This window comes from Phaseolus vulgaris, chromosome 9 (assembly GCF_051622355.1).
Source record: "Phaseolus vulgaris cultivar YP4 chromosome 9, ASM5162235v1, whole genome shotgun sequence".
Lineage (NCBI taxonomy): Eukaryota > Viridiplantae > Streptophyta > Magnoliopsida > Fabales > Fabaceae > Phaseolus > Phaseolus vulgaris.
This window is the reverse complement of record NC_143506.1, coordinates 14,770,190-14,789,314: the sequence shown is the minus strand read 5'-3', so window position 1 is coordinate 14,789,314 and position 19,125 is coordinate 14,770,190. Positions and strand designations below refer to the sequence as shown.

The 19,125-nt window shown below is 39.3% G+C and overlaps 3 protein-coding genes across 11 annotated transcripts; 1 reads left to right on the top strand and 2 right to left on the bottom strand.

The window, feature by feature from the left end:
- Positions 1-757: 757 nt before the first annotated feature.
- On the bottom strand, positions 758-4,195 carry LOC137817726 (putative pectin methylesterase CGR3). Of its 2 annotated transcripts, none has more exons than XM_068620960.1 (7): positions 4,010-4,195; positions 3,555-3,719; positions 3,415-3,454; positions 3,232-3,273; positions 1,747-2,121; positions 1,293-1,348; positions 758-1,131 (listed from the first exon to the last, which is right to left on the bottom strand). In XM_068620960.1, exons 2-7 carry the CDS (start codon positions 3,669-3,671, stop codon positions 979-981), a joined length of 783 nt encoding a protein of 260 aa, XP_068477061.1. In that variant the 5' UTR covers positions 3,672-3,719; positions 4,010-4,195; the 3' UTR covers positions 758-978. The 2 variants fall into 2 exon arrangements, with proteins under 2 accessions (XP_068477061.1, XP_068477060.1); XM_068620959.1 differs by having other exon boundaries at positions 3,555-3,760; positions 4,010-4,177.
- Positions 4,196-4,300: 105 nt separating this feature from the next.
- LOC137817760 (uncharacterized) lies at positions 4,301-14,386 on the top strand. Of its 6 annotated transcripts, none has more exons than XR_016515828.1 (9): positions 4,304-4,603; positions 4,725-4,766; positions 5,174-5,299; positions 5,999-6,234; positions 7,767-7,803; positions 12,825-12,882; positions 12,971-13,079; positions 13,872-13,923; positions 14,022-14,386. XR_016515828.1 is itself a non-coding variant. In XM_090295859.1 (7 exons), exons 1-7 carry the CDS (start codon positions 4,508-4,510, stop codon positions 13,039-13,041), a joined length of 666 nt encoding a protein of 221 aa, XP_090151985.1. In that variant the 5' UTR covers positions 4,304-4,507; the 3' UTR covers positions 13,042-13,246. The 6 variants fall into 6 exon arrangements, 1 of the variants encoding a protein (XP_090151985.1); XR_016515830.1 differs by having other exon boundaries at positions 7,191-7,803; XR_016515832.1 differs by having other exon boundaries at positions 4,360-4,603; positions 4,705-4,766.
- LOC137817787 (squalene monooxygenase SE1-like) lies at positions 14,353-18,653 on the bottom strand. 3 transcript variants are annotated; one of them, XM_090295856.1, is made up of 8 exons: positions 18,121-18,653; positions 16,854-16,965; positions 16,530-16,704; positions 15,955-16,123; positions 15,548-15,766; positions 15,170-15,445; positions 14,761-15,039; positions 14,353-14,680 (listed from the first exon to the last, which is right to left on the bottom strand). In XM_090295856.1, the coding sequence occupies exons 1-8, from the start codon at positions 18,361-18,363 to the stop codon at positions 14,576-14,578; spliced, it is 1,578 nt and encodes a 525-aa protein (XP_090151982.1). In that variant the 5' UTR covers positions 18,364-18,653; the 3' UTR covers positions 14,353-14,575. The 3 variants fall into 3 exon arrangements, with proteins under 3 accessions (XP_090151982.1, XP_090151983.1, XP_090151981.1); XM_090295857.1 differs by having other exon boundaries at positions 16,796-16,965; positions 18,121-18,625; XM_090295855.1 differs by having other exon boundaries at positions 15,170-15,766; positions 18,121-18,625.
- Positions 18,654-19,125: the final 472 nt, after the last annotated feature.

Sequence of the window (19,125 nt, the reverse complement as noted above, 5' to 3'; positions counted from 1 at the left end):
ATATTTTAATCCGTCAGGGTAATTTAAAAAAATTAAAGCAGACACAATTTAAAATTTACGAAATGTACACAAATCATGTTTTAAACCGTGATTTTTTTATAAAAAAAGTTATTTTAAAACGAAATTTTGTTTTACAATTTTTAAAATAATATTAAATTTGTATCCTAAAACTATTAAAACAATAAAATCGCATGTCTTCACTTAATTTTTTATTTGAAATATTTTTTCAATACGACTTTTATTATTTTAAAAAAATAAGTAAAGACATCTTTTAAAACTCGTCAATTTAATAAAAGTCATGCTTTCATAAAAAAAATAGTACTTTAAAACGCGACTTAACAACATTTATATTTTTTTAAAACTAAATTTATTTCAATAATTATTCAAAAAATTATCCTAAAAATAAAAAATCCTGCAACGGGTATAATAGTTATCAGAAACTTATTTGTTATTGACACATAATCCTCAAGATAAATTTATGTTATTGTTATTTTATAATTCACTATAAGGATTTAGATGTTTTAATTTACCTCACCCAAAATCTTTGATTTCATGAAGATATTTGTATATTTGCAAAGAATTTACTTTTCTAGCTGAAAAGAAATCTAATGCGAAAAGCTCTTACAACAAAACAAAAGAAAGGCACAAATAACAGAAAATCTTTTATGCATGATATAGAAATTAGCCAGTGGTTTGACTATTCCTAATTTTATATGAGGGATGATTTATAGCTAATATAGCTAGAGAAAAAGCAAAGTATGTAATGAGATTCAATTTATATCTTAATGAAAAAGTAACGTTCCTTTAAAGTACAACAGTCACTGCCACTGCAGTTAAGATCACCTATTCGACTGAAAAATTAGTTAAAATTTGATAAATTAACTTACCTTTTATAGAAAAAAGCGTTTTAGATGGAAACTCACGGGTAACAAACAACCATAGGGAGCTTCAATAATATAAATGTAATCATCGTGAAATTCAGTTGAGAGACTTCAGGTGGAATATCTGGCAATTTGGAATGTATGAACTCTTAGTTGAAGCCTGTGCAAACTTCTTGGAAGCAGCATCATTCTCCTCTAAGTTTATCTGAAGGAAATATCGGACCCACCAGGATGAACTCCTCATCTTAGCCTGAAGCAAGACCAATCCGTAAATTCTTTTTCTTTCATATTGTTCATAAACAATATATATTATCATTGCCTCGTTATTATCTATATATGTTACACAGAATACTAGATAATGAAGCAATGATAACAATAAAAATATTATTACTCCAGGTAAAATGAACTCACCGTTCTTCTAAATTTAGAAACTTCTGCAGCCTTAGCCTTTTGATTATCTGGAAAACCTACATTGTCACACAAAGTTATAAGCTGCTAATACGCCAGGTTCAAAAGATTATTGATTGCAGTTTAGGATAATCTTTCAACCAATCAGAACCAACACAAGAAAAGCTCAAAATCTTACTAACATATCAAAATTTCAACCACAGAATGCCTTAGATCCATTTTAAATCAGTGAGAGAGAATTTAGGTGTATGATTCCATATAAGCTAAAAACACACTTCTTCTCAATAAAATCATTGTATTCAACACTCAAAATAGTTAATTCCTAAACGTTACCGTACTTTCATTTCCTTCTAGTGATTTTGCCACTCTAGTAAAACTACATGAATTAATGCTAGATTACATTTCACTGAATTTTTTATTTATAGACGGGATTAGGCACTAATTTAAGTGCACTTACCAGTAAATATCACTATTCCATCAGTTGAAACCCTTGCCAAATCTGGAAGAGTTTTGTTAAGGTATCTGGGAGATAAGAAATCAAGGGCATCGGAAATTACTACAAGAGAGAAAGTTTTTGGCCTGTATGGAAGAGGAAACTTGATATCAGCCATACGCACAATGCCTTTGCGGATAAGTGCTTTGCAATTAGCATCAGCATCCTCTATATCATAAGGTTCTATGCCCCAGGCTTCAGTTTCCTCCTCTTTTAGCAATTTAGAGACCACGTAACAAGTATCAGGGCCAACATGCAAAACTTTGTGTAAGCTATCACCATATGCTTTCTGCAAAATGGGAATTGCTCGTGGGACCTCTCCAGTACACAAATAATCACCTGCATTTGGAAGTTGTGCATGTTATTACAGTAAATCTGGAAGTTAAACAAATGCCAAGCTAATTATCTCTGTTCAAATGATATAAAAATATTTATCATAGAGAATGCAACTAAGTTATAGCTTTTAGTTAAGAGCCAGACCACAATTTATTAAACAACTCCAAAAACTGAACTCTATTTCCAGAAACCTTTATCATGATTTATGGATATTTCCCAAACATACACATAAAATCAGTGTAGTGAATATTACTGAACTAGTCAATGAACTGCAGAAGTACCGAAAAACTAATCTTTCCTTACAAAACAGCACCATTAGTATAAAACCAGGATGCTTAACAAAATGCAAAACACTGAAGTAACACAGTGGCAAAAACATACAACGGTCCATTCATTTTATATAATATCATTTATCCTATTTACACAAGTCAGAAGCTCAGAAGATAGTCATTCTAATTTATAAGCCATAATGCACGACCAGTACAAAAACAACTAGAATTGTTTTAGTTACAATTAAAAAGATAATAAGGGGTACATAACCATTGGCAGGATATTGCCACCTGAAACAAGAAAAGATAAAACAAGTAACTGTTGTATTTGTGGTGAATATATCAAAAGGTTACGGCAGAACAGCTACTTGTGTTTTTGAGCTTACAAAAAGCTAATTAAAACAATGATAACAAAAGCCTAATCTCATTAGTTGGCTACAAGAATCAAATGACACCATTAGACTCTGTTAAAGATGAAATTCTCAAAAACAATATTCATCATGATGTCTGTCCCAGCAACATCTTCCAATGTTCTTCCCTCTCATCCTTTTCACAAGAATAAAAATCATTTAATCTATTCTCCTCACTTCACTAGTGACCTTTATAATGCCCTAGTCGATTTTTTCCATAAAAGGTAGTAAGACATGGATTTTTCCTCAACAAAAAGGAGTTATAAAACTTCTCACAATCAAGAAGTAACCACAAGGAGAATCGCCAATTTTTTTTAAAAAAAAAACACGGCACAATTAATGCAATACCAACAAAATACCACCATCATATTTGTAATGTCTTAAAAGATAGAGAGTAAAGCAAATACCATTTAAGAGTCAGGGAAAAAAGGTACCTTGAAGCCTGCTGACAGAGTCCAAACGGCTGCCAAATCCACCTATAAAAAGCAACGGCCAGGAAAAATAAATAAATGCACGCACGTAAAACAGGAAAAGACCACAAGTAATGGAAGGACTAAGGAAGCATAACAAAAGGAAAACAACATCTGAATTTAAGTAAGAAACAATTAGAATCAAACCTGAGCCCTTGTACACATAGCCAATGAGAAACAGGCCTCCCTACAAAAGTTACCAACCTAAAAGTGATTAGAAAATATCCTCCATATAATACAACCGTATAAGCTCCATGTGTCAATAATAATCTGATTCTATAAATTACCACAATCATGAGCCCAACCGACAAAGCCGGCGAAGACTTTGATTTCGAAGATGAAAACAATCCACCTCCGCTGTCTCCAAATCGCCGAGACGGATTCACAGGTCTCCGCGACATCATTCAAATGTTTATGTTATGACCACGACGATGTTAATGTTATATAGTACTCTGCAAGATTGATCAGCACAAACATCTCAAAAACTGGATCACTGAGTCAAATAACCACATAGTATCATATAATTCGCACTATCTAAATCTCAAAAAGCTAGTTTGAGTAATATTCATGTTTTGAACATTTCGTTTCTCCAACGCATCCAGGACAATAATTCTAAGAACTGGACCATTGAAAGCAAAGAAACGTGGCAGATATATCAAAAGAAAAAAAAAAGAAACAATTAAAGGTTATTCCAGATAATTGATGGACACGATCCGTACAATGTTCTCTGCTCAGTACTTACCAGTGTTATTGAACCTTCTCTATGCAATTGGCATCAGAGCTTAGATCTGAACTTTGTGCATTCTGTCTGTCCTCCACAACGCGCATAGATAAAGAAAAAAAAAAGCCAAAAAACAGAGACTGGGTTTGTGGGAATGTAACTAATATTCCTGTTCCGATGTTTTACCATGTGTCGGTTGGTTGGTTTGAATAACAATATCCAACGGTATGGGTTCATAATGGGCTTCTATGGGCCCACTTTCTTTATTACTCACACCGGCCCAATATAGGAAATGTTTAATTTCCTATGGCTCCCGTAATAGTAATAGCTAACGGCAAATTTATTACAATTAATTAACAAATAAAAATTTTAGGAGAGTGTTTGTGAATTGCCAACGACTTCGAATGGCGAGTTGCGAATAAAGCGAATATAGGAAAAGTGCGGCAAAGGATGTGGTGTGTGTTTATTTAATCGTGGAATCGGTTGTGATAGAAATCTTTGAATACTATCTTTCTTGCAATGAAGGAGGACGCGGATAAAGATAAAGACAAAGACTCGAAGATTTGGGGAGCTTTACTCTTCGGCTTAATTGGAGCCACCGTTACTACCTTTGCGGTGATTCTTTTTCTTGAATTTGTTTTTCTCAATCGATCTTAGGTTTTGCTACAGAGGATTACATATGCGGATTTTATTTAATATAGCGTTTCGAATATTAGAATTGCTTCCGAATTTGTAGGTCGGTCAACTGCGGAGGAGTGTTGATTGGTTCTATGTTCAGGTACGGAAAGTGAATTAGAAATTGTTACGACCTAAACGCATTGAAGGCTGTTAGAGCGATTGTATTAGTAATTGACGGTTTTACCTTTTCTTTTATGATGTATGAAAGATTTTAGGATATGCTTTTCTTCTATGTTATTCGGATGATTTGCTTGTGTGAGACCTGAACGGTGTTGGTTTTTCTCTTCTTGATTATTATCGTGTATCAGTTAGAAAGTTTGTTAGTCTTTTGAACTGTATAAACAGTAACTAGTACACTCAATCATTTCATGTATTCAATATACGAGACCTTGTATTTATCCCTTTTCTGTCAACTAGTATTATTTCACAGTTTATTTGTTATTTGGAGATTCAATTAACGGTTAAATTGATGGTGTATGGTTTTAAACATGTTAATTGTTGTTGTAGCTATTGAGGACACAGTCACGAAAAGGACAGAGAGGTGGTTCGTTTCGAACATCTTTTCAGGAAGAGGCGTGGAGGAAGCACAATAAGCGACTGCAAGAGGAGTACGAGGAGGAGATGGAAAGAGTGGTGAGTTTTTGTTGCTATTATCGCTACTTGTATACGTCTTTTGTTTTTATTGTTATTAATATGAACTTTGCATTGCATTTTTCAAATTTGAGATGGAAAGGTGTGCTGCACTATATTTTTTTCAGATGGCTGAATCACAATATTTTGGAAGAAATCATTTTTAATGGTTCACAATGAGACAGAAAGAAATGCAAAGTTTAGATTGTATGAATGTTTGATAGGATGGTTGTAGGCACCTTAGCTTAAGCCAAAGTAATGTAGAACAATAAACCTAAGCTGATGAGACTCAACTAGGGCTGACTAGAGTAATTCTCTAGAGCAAAGAACTCACTCTTAATGAGCTATTTATGCTCAGATTTAGAGGAAAAAGTAATCTCATTATTATAACTATGTTGAACATTCTAAATGGTGTAAGGCACTGATAATGTGTTTCATATCAAAGATGATAAACTAATACTACATAAATCTTACTGAAATATAAATCCTAATAGAATATGTAATTTCTAAAACATTGGACATAATTGAATCAAATCAAATAGGAAATATTAATGAGTATTTTCCTGAGAAACATATAACTTATTATTAGTATCGAGTCCCTATAAATGACAAGACAAGATAATCCCGGGATTACACTTTAATCCTTATAAAATACTTTTTCAATTTGCACCACTTGATGATTGTCCATATGCTCTTTTGCAGGAACGAATAAGGCGTATGCAAAGTGTGTTTAACAGAGAAAGGAATAAGTATAAAAGAAGCTATGAGAGTTGGAGGGAAAACGGTCATGGTGCATATCATCAGCATTTCCAGAGAGAAGATTGGTACTGGAAGACTGATACATCCTTTAGAGAACGGAGGACTAATTATCAAGAAACTCCAAGAGAGACTGGAAACTATGCATTATCACATCACTACTCAATGTTGGGTCTTGACAGGTACTCACAGAATCTTGAATAATGCGGTCCATTTAATATCTATGGTTTCGTGGGAAATATCATGGTTTTGCTTGCATCACTTCAGGAAGTAATATAGCTGTTCATAACATAGAAATAAAGGAAAAAGAAACAAGTGAGAATTGATTTGAGGGGAAGAAAATGTCTGATAAAAAATATAATACGGGTTCCTTATAAAATACACCCAGAGCATTCAACAAACAATCTCATTTTAAGAAATATTCTTGTTAACATCACAATTAAGATTGTAAACATAAGCCTGTCATCTTTGGAGCCATATACGAGCTGAATTGGTCACTGGATTGTGACTATGTGAGATAACTGTGAGGGTCACAAACTTGTCTGTACAATTGTGTGATGGCCACCCCTATCCTGTGGAAATCCAGGCCAGATTTTGGGACCTGATATGAAAAATTCACCTTTTCATCCGATTTTCACTCCATTTTGTATATTTCAAAGCTCCTTCCTAGTCGTATGACCAGTGCCCTAGTTCCCTTGGGCCCTTCTTTGACTCAATAGTACCCTAATTGCTCAGTGATTTACAGTTCAAATCTTTTGGCCTTTGTTTCTAGGTTCTTGTGACTTCAGTTTCTCTTTGTTGTGCACCCTGATGTTAGGTTTTCCCTTCTGAGCAACTTGTGCACACCCCTGTTGCTTGATTTGTCGTTGCTGTGCCTTTCTTTTGTCCTTTTCTTTGTCTCTTTTCTCCTTGTTCTGTTCTATTTCAAGAGAACATGGTTTGAAATCTGTCTTTTATGATAAAATTGTGTTTATAACTTGTGTCTAATTATGAATTAAATTGGGTCTTTAAGTTTTTGAATTTTTAGTTTTAAGTTTAATTCACATTCTGTGATTGGATTTGGAGGTTATTTCTTTATTTATGCTATTTTTAATGCATATGTACATGTTGTTTAAGTTTGTTTTTGCGTTGTTGTTAGGATCTTAAACCCTGCGATATACTATCTTTCAACCCGTCCCTATCCTTAGATATTGATTTTCACAACAATGTTTTGCAACATGCAAGCAACTTGTGATACCATTGGGCATACTGGTAGATCAGGAGGAGCAGGGCCTGGTGGATCATTTTCTAGACCTGACAAGAAACCCACAGAATGGAGAGTTTATTAAAGGAGGAAGGGTGTGTTCCATGTGAAGGAGAGGTTGTTAGCTGAATAGTTGCATAGGTAGGTATTCTAGAGTAGGAGTTCGGAATCATTCTGCAACAGAGTGAATCTTTGGAGGAGCTTCATGCTCTGGGAGAGGGAATGGTATTTCTATACTGATACTGCTATTTGAGCGTACTCTTCTTATTTAACAAAGCCGCCTCTGTTATTAATTTCTAATTCCCCAACAAGTTGCAATTGTGTTTCCATATTTTTGCTTAGAATGTAAATGTGCAACTTTGTAAATACTTAAAGACCCATATACCAGTGTGTAAATATTTACATAACAAGTTAGCGTGCTTGTTTAAAATTCATGATTAGACACTGAATTATTCTTTTGATGAACCTCAGGTTTAGAAAAACGCCATATTCAGATGCTGAGATCAAGGTAACTAGTCTTTTTGTCGCAATACCTTTTATATTACTTTTATTGTTTTACTAAAGATTTTATCCATCAGTTACTGTATGCATCATACTTGTCTTTATAGAAAAACGTGCTTGTCCTATTTTACTTTCAGATTCTATGGTATGTAACATGTGACTAGGACTGAAACTTAATTGCTAGTACAGCATAAATCGTAGGTTTGAGAATCTTCTTGGACACTAGTTTCATAACTATCTATTGAATTTGGGGAAGCCACATAAAAACGATGCCGTAGTGTCATCTATGATTTGTGCTTAAAAAAAAACCTGCCATAACTTGCTTCCAATTTACCAATAATTGCCCTCCCTTGAGACCATACTGTTCTATATTTAGTTACGGAATTGTCATAAATTAATCCTCACTGATTTCCTATAGTGTGTTTTAACTGTGGCTAAATATGTTTCCATGGTTGGCACTGTCCTGTGTTATCTACAGTACCTATTAAGGGTGGGCAAAAAATCCAAATTACAAAATCCAATCCATAATTATCCAAATTCATATTAGTTTTAATCCACTTAAATGGATTTATCTCAAATCCATATTTTTGGATTTTAAATTGCATTTTTGATATGGATTAGATATAAATTGGATACATTTTTGGATTATCCAAATTGCATTTTCGGTTGGATTTTGACTTGGCTCGATCTAGGTTGAGCCAAGACAATTCGGAAAGTCAGCTCAAGTCCACGTCCAGCCGAGTCGTCTGGGCCCAAGTTGAATCGAGTCGGTATGGGCCAAAGTCGAGCCGAGTCAACTGTGGCTAAATATGTTTCCATGGTTGGCACTGTCCTGTGTTATCTACAATACCTATTAAGGGTGGGCAAAAAATCCAAATTACAAAATCCAATCCATAATTATCCAAATTCATATTAGTTTTAATCCATTTAAATGGATTTATCTAAAATCCATATTTTTGGATTTTAAATCCAATCCATTTAATTGGATATGGATTAGATATAAGATTGGATACATTTTTGGATTATCCAAATTGCATTTTGGGTTGGATTTTGACTTGATCCGATCTAGGTTGAGCAAAGTTGGCCAAGTCCAAGTCCAGTTGAGTCGTCCGGGCTTAAGTTGAATCGATTCGGTATGGGCCAAAGTTCAGCCAAGTCATTTCGGACCAAAGTCGAGCTGAATGGCCAATCTTGAGCTGACCCGAGTCGGTTGGGGCCGATATCGAGTCGAGTTGGCCAATGCCAATGTCTAGTCGAGTCGGTCCAACCCCATGTCGAGTTGAGTTGTTCGAGTCTGATATCGAGTCGAGCATGTCCGGCCAATATCCAGACGACCAATTTAGTTGATGTCGAGCCGAGTAGACCCAGCTCGATGTCGAGCCAAGCGGGCCAAGGTCAATATTGAGCCTGGGGGCCGATTTCGAGCCGAGCAGTCCCGGGTTGATATCGAATTTTCCGGATTCGGATCGATGTTAAGTCGTCCGGGCCTGGGCTGATGTTGAGTCGCCTGAGCCTAGCCCAATGTCGAGTCGTTCGGGCCCGTGTCAATGTCGAGTTGTTCGGGCCCAGGGCGATGTCAAGTCGAGCAGGCCTGAGTCGATGTCGAGTCGAGCGGGCCCAGGCCGATGTGAAGCCGAGCAGGCCCAAGCCGATGTTAAGCTGAGCGGGCCTGGGCCGATGTGGAGTTGTTCGCGCTCGGGCAGATGTCGAGTTGTTCGGACCCGGGCCGATGTCTAGTTGTTCAGGTTCGGGCTTATGTCTAGTTATCCAGGCCCGGGCCGATGTCTAGTTGTCAAGGTCGATGCGGTCCCGCTTCGGGCCAATGTAGAGTTGTTCGGTCCCTGGTCAATTTCGAGTCTTCCGGGCTCGGGCTGATGTTGAGTCACCTGAGCCCAAGCCGATGTCGAGTCAAGCGGGCTCGGGCTGCTGCCGAGCTGAAAAAGCTCGAGTCGATGTCAAGTCGAGTGAGCCAAGGTCGCTGTCGAGCTGAAAAGGCCCGAGTCGATGTCAAGTCGAGCGGGCCCAGGCCACTGTCGAGCTGAACAAGCTTGAGCTGATGTCGAGTCGAGGGGGCCCGAGATGATGTTGAGCCGAGCGGGCCCGGGCAGATGTCGAGTTGATCGTACCCGGGCCGATGTCGAGTCGTCTAAGCTCGAATTGATGTCGAGTGGTCTGGGCCCGAGCCGATTTTAAGTCTTTCGGGCTTGGGCTAATGTCGAGTCGATCGGACCCGGATTTATGTCGAGTCGAGCGAGCTCAAGTTGAAGTTAAGTCGTTCAGGTCGGGTCGATGTCAAGTCGAGCGGGCCAGGGCCGGTGTGTAGCCGACGGGGCTCAGGCCGATGTCGAGCTGAGCGGGACGAGCCAATGTTTAGCCGACCAGGCCTGCGCGAAAGTCGAGTTGCACGGACCCGGGTCGATGTCTAGTTGTCCAGGCCGATGTTGTCTGGGTCTGGGTCGATGTCGAGTCGTCCAATCTCAGGTTGATTTCGAGTCGTTCAGGGCCATGCCAATTTTGAGTCTTCTGGGCTCAGGCTGATATCAAGTCACTTGAGCCCTGGTCGATGACGAGTCGTTCATGCCCGAGTTGTTGTCGAGTCGTTCGGGCCCGGGCCATTGTCAAGCTGTTCGGGCCTGAGCCAATGATGAGTCGAGCGGGCTGGGGCTGCTGTCGAGTGGTCTGGGCCCGAGCCGATTTTAAGTCTTTCGGGCTTGGGCTGATGTTGAGTCGATCGGACCCGGGTTTATGTCGAGTCGAGCGGGCTCAAGTTGAAGTTAAGTCGTTCAGGTCGGGTCGATGTCAAGTCGAGCGGGCCAGGGCCGGTGTGTAGCCGACGAGGCTCAGGCCGATGTCGAGCTGAGCGGGACGAGCCAATGTTTAGCCGACCAGGCCTGCGCGAAAGTCGAGTTGCACGGACCCGGGTCGATGTCTAGTTGTCCAGGCTGATGATGTCTGGGTCTGGGTCGATGTCGAGTCGTCCAATCTCAGGTTGATTTCGAGTCGTTCAGGGCCATGCCAATTTTGAGTCTTCTGGGCTCGGGCTGATATCAAGTCCTGGACGATGACGAGTCGTTCGGGCCCGGGCCATTGTCAAGTTGTTCGGGCCTGAGCCAATGATGAGTCGAGCGGGCTGGGGCTGCTGTCGAGTGGTCTGGGCCCGAGCCGATTTTAAGTCTTTCGGGCTTGGGCTGATGTCGAGTCGATCGGACCCGGGTTTATGTCGAGTCGAGTGGGCTCAAGTTGAAGTTAAGTCGTTCAGGTCGGGTCGATGTCAAGTCGAGCGGGCCAGGGCCGGTGTGGAGCCAACGGGGCTCAGGCCGATGTCGAGCCGAGCGGGACGAGCCAATGTTTAGCCGACCAGGCCTACGCAAAAGTCGAGTTGCACGGACCCGGGTCGATGTCTAGTTGTCCAGGCCGATGTTGTCTGGGTCTGGCCCGATGTCGAGTCGTCCAATCTCGGGTTGATTTCGAGTCGTTCAGGGCCATGCCAATTTTGAGTCTTCTAGGCTCGGGCTGATATCAAGTCACTTGAGCCCTGGTCGATGACGAGTCGTTCATGCCCGAGTTGTTGTCGAGTCGTTCGGGCCCGGGCCATTGTCAAGTTGTTCGGGCCTGAGCCAATGATGAGTCGAGCGGGCTGGGGCTGCTGTCGAGTGGTCTGGGCCCGAGCCGATTTTAAGTCTTTCGGGCTTGGGCTGATGTCGAGTCGATCGGACCCGGGTTTATGTCGAGTCGAGTGGGCTCAAGTTGAAGTTAAGTCGTTCAGGTCGGGTCGATGTCAAGTCGAGCGAGCCAGGGCCGGTGTGGAGCCGACGGGGCTCAGGCCGATGTCGAGCCGAGCGGGACGAGCCAATGTTTAGCCGACCAGGCCTGCGCGAAAGTCGAGTTGCACGGACCCGGGTCGATGTCTAGTTGTCCAGGCCGATGTTGTCTGGGTCTGGCCCGATGTCGAGTCGTCCAATCCTAGGTTGATTTCGAGTCGTTCAGGGCCATGCCAATTTTGAGTCTTCTGGACTCGGGCTGATATCAAGTCACTTGAGCCTTGGTCGATGACGAGTCGTTCATGCCCGAGTCGTTGTCGAGTCGTTCGGGCCTGAGCCAATGATGAGTCGAGGTGGCTGGGGCTGCTGTCGAGCTGAAAAGGCCCGAGTCAATGTCAAGTTGAGCGGGCCCAGACCGTTGTTGAGTTGAACAAGCCTAAGTCGATGTCTAGTTGAGGGGGCTCAGGTTGATGTTGAGCCGAGCGGGCCCAGGCAGATGTCGAGTTGTCCGAACCCGGGTCGATGTCTAGTTGCCCATGCCGATGTCAAGTCGTTCGGGTCCTGACGGATGTTGAGCCGAGCGGGCCCGGGCAGATGTCGAGTTGTCCGAACCCGGGTCGATGTCTAGTTGCCCATGCCGATGTCAAGTCGTTCGGGTCCTGACGGATGTCGAGTCGTCTGGGCCCGGGCCAATGTCGAGTCGTTTGGGCCCAGACTGATTTTGAGTCTTCCGGGCTCGGGCCGATATCAAGTTGTTTGAGTTCGCGATGTCGTTCGAGTCCGGGCCGATGTCGAGTCGTCTAGGCCCGGACCGATGTCGAGTCGAGTGGATCCGGGTCGATGTCGAGGCGAGTTGGTTCGTGTCCATGTTGAGTCGGCTTAGATCTAGTTCGAGCGAAGTTAGTCTGTGTTCATAACAAAGTGAATTTAATCTAAATTTATTCCACTTTAAATAAATTTTTAAAAAAATTAAATAAATTTGATTTAGTTAAAATGAATATGAATTTTTAAGTTTAATCCATTTATTTGGATTTGAATTTGGATTGGAACAACAATTTTCTTTTTAAATAAATGGATTTACAATAATGAAACAAATGCAGAAAGAACTTATAAAACAAATCAAAGTATAATTTCCTTTATTTCAAAATTACACAAATATTTGGATTTGGATTTAGATTGCATTTTGAAATATTCCATCATGATCACACCCTAGTTCCTATTATAGATGTTCTGTCTTTGATTCATTTAAATCCTCTCATCTTTGCAGACAGCATTTAGGACCAAGGCAAAGGAGTATCATCCTGATCAAAACCAGGATAATATTGGTAAGTCTTGATTTATCAGAGTATACGATATTGTAGCCTCAGGCCATAATATTATTAATCACATATCCATGTATGTGGAAATATACAGAGGCTGCTGAGGCGAAGTTCAAGGAAGTGTTGACTTCCTACGAGGCCATAAAACAGGAAAGAAGGAACTGAACTCTGCTCAACTATCCTGGGACCCGAAAGGATGCGAGGTATTCTAAATGGGTTACTAAAGTGCCTCATTACTTCATCGAATTATCATCCGGCTAAAATATAGTTGCTCTTTGAGTAAATTTTCTGCAATGATTATAGAATTAAATTATCGTGTTTTTTTTATTTTTAAACTCATCAAATATATAAGGTTATGTATTTAATTTTAGCACTCCAACCAGATAATTAATGCCCCTGTAACGTGGTCTCAGTAGATTCGAGGGGGTTGTGTTAGCCCATTAATTCACTTCATGTACACAGTTGGACCCTCCAAAGTAACAAAACTATGTGTGCATTAATTATTGTTCTACTACGTAGAGCATACGTTCCATGCAGTCTCCACGAACGAAACGATCGAAGTTCACCTATAAGCATTTCCACTTTGGAGTTTGGATTTTAGCTGTTAACTTTGTTTATCTATCGTTTTTTTTCAACTAATTATCAATTTGACTGACTACCTCGTAGCAACTTATAAAGTGATTTGCAATTTAAAAAACTATTCCTGTTACCTTTGTGTTTAGAGATTACATTCGGCAACTGCAGAAAAATATTTTATCGATGTTAAAGGAAAAATAATAAAAGTTTCTTTTGGTCAATTTTTCGGTAAGGAAGCTGGATGTCATGTATCTGAGGTGGTCTAACAAACTTAGAATTTTCGCTTTGTGTACACAAGATTATACGTTCCATTATGTTTTCCTCCTTTTAGTAAGTAGAGTGTAACACTTGTTTAACAGACTTGCATAACTTGTTTGTCTTGTTCATTGAATTGAATCGTACATTTGAATCTTTTGCAGCATGACTTGACTGAGCGGCAATGCTGTTGCCAAGCCTTGATTGAGTGGCAATGTACGTTATTATGTTTCCCTCCTTTTAATAAATAGAGTGTAACACATATTTAACAGACTTGCATAACTTGTTTGTCTTGTGCATTGAATCGTTTGCAGCATGACTTGATTGAGCGGCAGTGTCTTCGCCAAGCGTCGAACCCGGGGACCCTATTGCTTTTCGAAGGTTGAAATGTTGTCCCATAAAGATATGTCATGGTTTTTCTTCCATTAGTGTCTCTAGCTTTAATTGTAATTTATTTAGATACTTGACCGCTAAATTTGAGGTGATTTGCAAAGTGAATTAGCAAAAGCTAAGGGTTTTGTATTTAATACCTACTTTTTCTTTAGCTTATCAGATTGATCCTTGGGGTTGATCATGCATGTCACAACCTGATTTCGACTTTCGCAACTTCAGCGAAATTATTTGTGTAAGTTTTAAATTATATTCTTATTGTGAAGAATAAAATTCATTTGAACTAAAACTTCAAAATATAAGTAGTAACTAGTTAACAAATATTAAAAAATAAAATTTTCAGTCTAAATCGACTCTATAGAAAACTTAACATTAAAGCTAGATTGCTTTCAAATGCCTCAAAATCGAATCCGTTAGATTTCTAAAGAATAAAAACATCGGTAGTTCATTTGTGAAGACGGACTCACTGAATTCTCGTTTAAGCAGCCGGGGGATTTCGGTAGTAAGCTGGAACGGTTGCAGGGAAGAACATCTGACGGACTCCTTCTGCCTTAATTATTGGCATGATGATTCCGGATGCGCTCTGACAAAAGATAAAATTGTTTATTGCAAGAGTAATTATCCAGATGAAAGAACAATGAATAGACAAATTTTGGTACTTACAGAAATTAACCGAAGTCCAATCCACATCCGTTTAGGTGAAGGAAATGGTAGCAGTAAACGGCCGACCCCATATGTTGCAACAGCGAAGAAATGGAGAACCAGGGTCAACGGCCGAGGATTTAATCCCGAAAGCAGAGAGATTGGCCCTTCCGAGAATTGACCTCCAAGACTAAGATAATCGAAGCAAGCTTGGCGCATTTCCTTCCTCGCAGGATCAGATGATGCACAAAAAACCTTGTAAAGAGCTCCTGCCAGCGTATTTATAGTGGACGCCACAGGCTGCAAATTAAAAGATGAAGATAGTTAGAGTAACATGCAGAGGCCACTATTCGTTTTTTCCGTTCGGTGTGGGGGAAAAAAATAAGTGGTTGCCTCTCAACTAATAAATCGATGTTATAGGACACATTACTTTTCGCAAGGTATAAAAGGATTCAAGGTATTTGCAAAGGCTGGGTGCATCATTCAGATCACGCAAAGGCCTAAGAAGATTTCGCAGCACTACTATATCAGATAATGCCACAGTCATGCCACCCCCCGTTAGAGGATGGCGCATATTGAATGCATCTCCCATCAACAGGGCTCCGGGAGTAGGATAAGGAGCTGCTGGCATGCTTCTGTTTGGCATTGTCCTGATGCTGCCTTTGTCCACTGCAGCTATGAATGCGTTATGAAGCTCATGCGGAACCTGCATTAAATTTGTAGAATGTGAAATAAATTCCTGTTCCCGTTGAAATATATCTCGTGCCGAGGTTTGTAAAGAATTTGTAGAACCTCTATATTTATGTACCTGTGGAGCTATCACTGTCTTCAAATACTTAGCCATCTCACCATTAGAAATAGACGGAACTTTCTGACCAGGAACATCAACCAGACAACGGATTTCTGTACTACTTATTGGATAAAACAGAACTGGCGAAGGTTCTCCCAGTATGACATGGCCATGATTTGCACAAGGAAGTTCACAATTCTCCAAAACTAGACCAACGAAACAAGAGGGCACATCTACCTATAAACAAAGCATCGTAATCAGGAATTCTACACTACTCGGCAAACATTAACATTTAACCGAGAGAAGGGGAGCTCTCCAAATGAATAATACCAAAATGTTAATTCCTTGTATGAAAGCCTATTACTTCTGAAATAAACCAAATTTAATTTGAATATGGAAACAAATCACGTGCTTAAGCTGCATACCTTAGGATCACAAAGAGAACGACGCAAGTTTGAAAAACAGCCATCACAAACAATGGTAAAGGGTGCACAAACTGATAATTCTTGACTATCCTTAGTTTTGTATTGCACGCCTTTAATTACCCCCTTCTCTTCAAGTAAGGAAGTAACTGTTCCTTGCTCTAGTCGTACACTGTTAAAAAAAAAATTAAGTGAATAAATAAATATTTGTGTATGTGTGTGTGACAAGAAAGTACCTTCAGTTCAAGTCTAGAATGGTAAGTCTATTTTTAAATTGTTAAATATGATTTCTGAATTATATTGGCTAACAATAGCGAGCCCATATAGTTATATTCTAGCATATAGCTGTCTGAATGATAGGGAGCCAACCTGATTGCATAAATGACTTCAAACTAAAGTAACATGACTAAAATATCTAGCCAAGTCAGTTCAAATGGCATCGATGAGAAAATTTGAAAAATCAGAACATGATGTGCTACTCAAAAACTAAATCCTGTGTAGTAGGTAGGTACAACACCGTAGCAAGACAAATTCTTTAAGATAAACAAGAACTGCAAAGTAAAGGAAGAAACCGATACTTGGGAAGGGAGGCAGCCTTCTCTCTCATCCTTTGAATAAAACGGCCATTGTGAAAGCTTCTGCCAGCAACGTCTGAGTGAAACTTTTCCAACGGATAAGAGAGTCTAATGTGTTTCCCATCCTTGAAAAGAGCATAACCAAACACTTGTTGAGCATCAATTTTATCCACACAATCTGCAGTGATAGGGAATCAATGGTCATTCTACACCTTGCTATAGCCATAGTTAAAATGACAAAAAAAATGTGTATTATTTCTAGCACTCACGATTAGTCACAGTAGGAATATTATATGCCGAATGTCCATATAGTTAAGTTTGCACTACCTTCAAGTCCCAGCTCAATTAACTTCAGATAGCCTCCAGGCTGAAGCAACTCTCCAACAATTCTGTCTGGTTCACTCAGATCTCTTTCAATGACAAGTACTTGACGTCCATCCTACATTAGATGATAATTATGCTATCAAAAGTTAATTGTAAATCTGTTTTAGAAAACAGTACTTAAAAAGTCCCAAAAATATGTCTGTATTCATACTGATCAAATGCCACAGCTCAAAAATTCTAGAAAAAGGTCTACATTCAGTCTCTCTTCCATCATAGTTTCCTTCTTATCTTGCTCTTCATTCTTTATCAAATTATTTATCGTATTTAGCAGCTCTCTATTTTGGTATCTTTTTGTTTTTCTACCTATACCAAGCCAAAAAAAAATCCATGAAAAAGGACACGAAGAAGGATAGAACTAGCTGGACCGCATAAACCGAAGTCCTAAAGTAAATATTGGTATACCATCTAACAACTACAATCAAGCCATTTAAACAGCATCACCAAGCATAAAGAAAGAATCTCCATCAATAAAAGTGAAAATTTCTGGCCACACGTTTAAATTGAACGCAGGATAAGTAATTATAAAAAAATCCTTTCGTTTCTGTCTGTAAATACCTCTAAAATCGAACTGTTTACTCGCGGAAACAACAGGTTCTCTTAAAGTTATGCTGCACCGTGATCTTAAAGTTAAAAACCAACAAAATCTTCAAAACATGTACCTCACTGTTTGTCCTTGAATATTTTATTCAAAATAAATAAATAGAAAAATGAAGTACCTAAAGTCTTATTCATCCTAAATCAGACAATCACATCTTCAGCTGCTTAGAAGAAAACAAAAATCAAACTCACGAGTGTTCGACTTTCAAAGTCTTCAGATCTATCACTTACCAACGGAGTAGCGTAATTTTTCTTCAACACACGTGATCATCGAGAAAATCAGACACTTCAAATCGCCCAAGCAATAAAGAAAGCAATATTCATAACATTCTTTTTTCTAAAATCTAAAAAACAATGAGTACTCTAGAGCAACTTTCTACAATCACTAGCATCGTTCCTTCCTCTAATAGTCTCTGTTACTATAACGCTATACATGCAAGCGAAGCATAATCTAATGCGCATCCTTACTGCCATCAACCAATCGAACAATCTTTATTAAAGAAATGACAACGCATTTTTCATCCGGTTTTGGACAAAACACGAGTAAGACAAACCACGAAGAAACAGGTATCGAAATCGAAACACCTTAAAAGAGACATCTAATTCAAAATACCTTGCCGAGAGTGTAAGCCAGAGCGGAGCCAGCGACGCCAGCTCCGACAATTAAGACGTCAAATTCGCCGTCGCGCATCGACGATCTGCATTCTCCGGCGGCAGTAGTGATGTTTTCGGCGCACATAGAGGCATCGGTCTCCGACGATGCGCAACATTTCTTCCCCGCGAAAACGAAATTGCGAATCACAAATACGCTCAGCGCGGCGCATATGATCCATCCAAACACGTAGGTGTCCAACATTTCGAGGAACCTCACGGCCACGGAGACGACGGTGCGGTGTTCTCGCTATAGTTTCTCTCCCTAATTCGCTTGCGCAACGAGGATTTCGAGAAAAAGCGTGTTTGCGTTCGTGCCTGACTTAAGAGAAGCGAGAAGTTTCAGGAAGGAACGAGGCTTTTATACGTAGACTGGGTGATGGCCATGGCATATTTCCTTTAGCTGTGACTGAAGAAGAAAATTCGGAAAAGGCATTTTTCACACTAATTAGCACCCCAACTGTATTAGCATGGGACACAGCACACGCAAGTCTTATTCACCAGTGATTCTTTTTTTTTCTGTCTTTTTAATCTTTTAGGATAAATGGTCAGTTCACTAAATGTGTGAAGTGAGGTGAATTTAATTTTTCCAATAATTAAATTTTGAAGCTTAAAAGTTCATTTTCTCTTTGTGAATTTTGAGTTACGGAGTATTTTTATTTATATTTTTTTTATCAATAATAAAAAAATATAAACTATTATAGAAATTATCTAACTCTTATATATGAACTCAACCATAACTTTCCTCACTAGACTTACTGACTTACTCTATGTTTGTCTTACCATAACTCTCTTAACTAATCTAAAGAAAAACATTTGGGACAAACAATCATACAATTTAAATGAACACATCATAAGATCATTATCATACAAACCAACGATCTATACACCAATGAGAAAAAAAAATGCCTAATTTGCCACTTCGATATCTTATCAATAATATATCTTTATTACTTTATATATTTTA

What these genes read in the sequence shown, in the direction of transcription:
- LOC137817726 (XM_068620960.1), bottom strand. Translation starts at nt 3,671, where the DNA reads ATGATGTCGCGGAGACCTGTGAATCCGTCTCGGCGATTTGGAGACAGC. An exon ending in CGGTTGGGCTCATGATTGTG is followed by an intron (nt 3,455 to 3,554) that starts GTAATTTATAGA and finishes TAACTTTTGTAG; the next exon opens with GGAGGCCTGTTTCTCATTGG. An exon ending in CTCTGTCAGCAGGCTTCAAG is followed by an intron (nt 2,122 to 3,231) that starts GTACCTTTTTTC and finishes TTCCAAATGCAG; the next exon opens with GTGATTATTTGTGTACTGGA.
- LOC137817760 (XM_090295859.1), top strand. Translation starts at nt 4,508, where the DNA reads ATGAAGGAGGACGCGGATAAAGATAAAGACAAAGACTCGAAGATTTGG. An exon ending in TCAATGTTGGGTCTTGACAG is followed by an intron (nt 6,235 to 7,766) that starts GTACTCACAGAA and finishes GATGAACCTCAG; the next exon opens with GTTTAGAAAAACGCCATATT. An exon ending in TCAAAACCAGGATAATATTG is followed by an intron (nt 12,883 to 12,970) that starts GTAAGTCTTGAT and finishes GGAAATATACAG; the next exon opens with AGGCTGCTGAGGCGAAGTTC.
- LOC137817787 (XM_090295855.1), bottom strand. Translation starts at nt 18,363, where the DNA reads ATGTTGGACACCTACGTGTTTGGATGGATCATATGCGCCGCGCTGAGC. An exon ending in TGGCTTACACTCTCGGCAAG is followed by an intron (nt 16,966 to 18,120) that starts GTATTTTGAATT and finishes CATCTAATGTAG; the next exon opens with GATGGACGTCAAGTACTTGT. An exon ending in AAGGCTGCCTCCCTTCCCAA is followed by an intron (nt 16,124 to 16,529) that starts GTATCGGTTTCT and finishes TTTTTTTAACAG; the next exon opens with TGTACGACTAGAGCAAGGAA.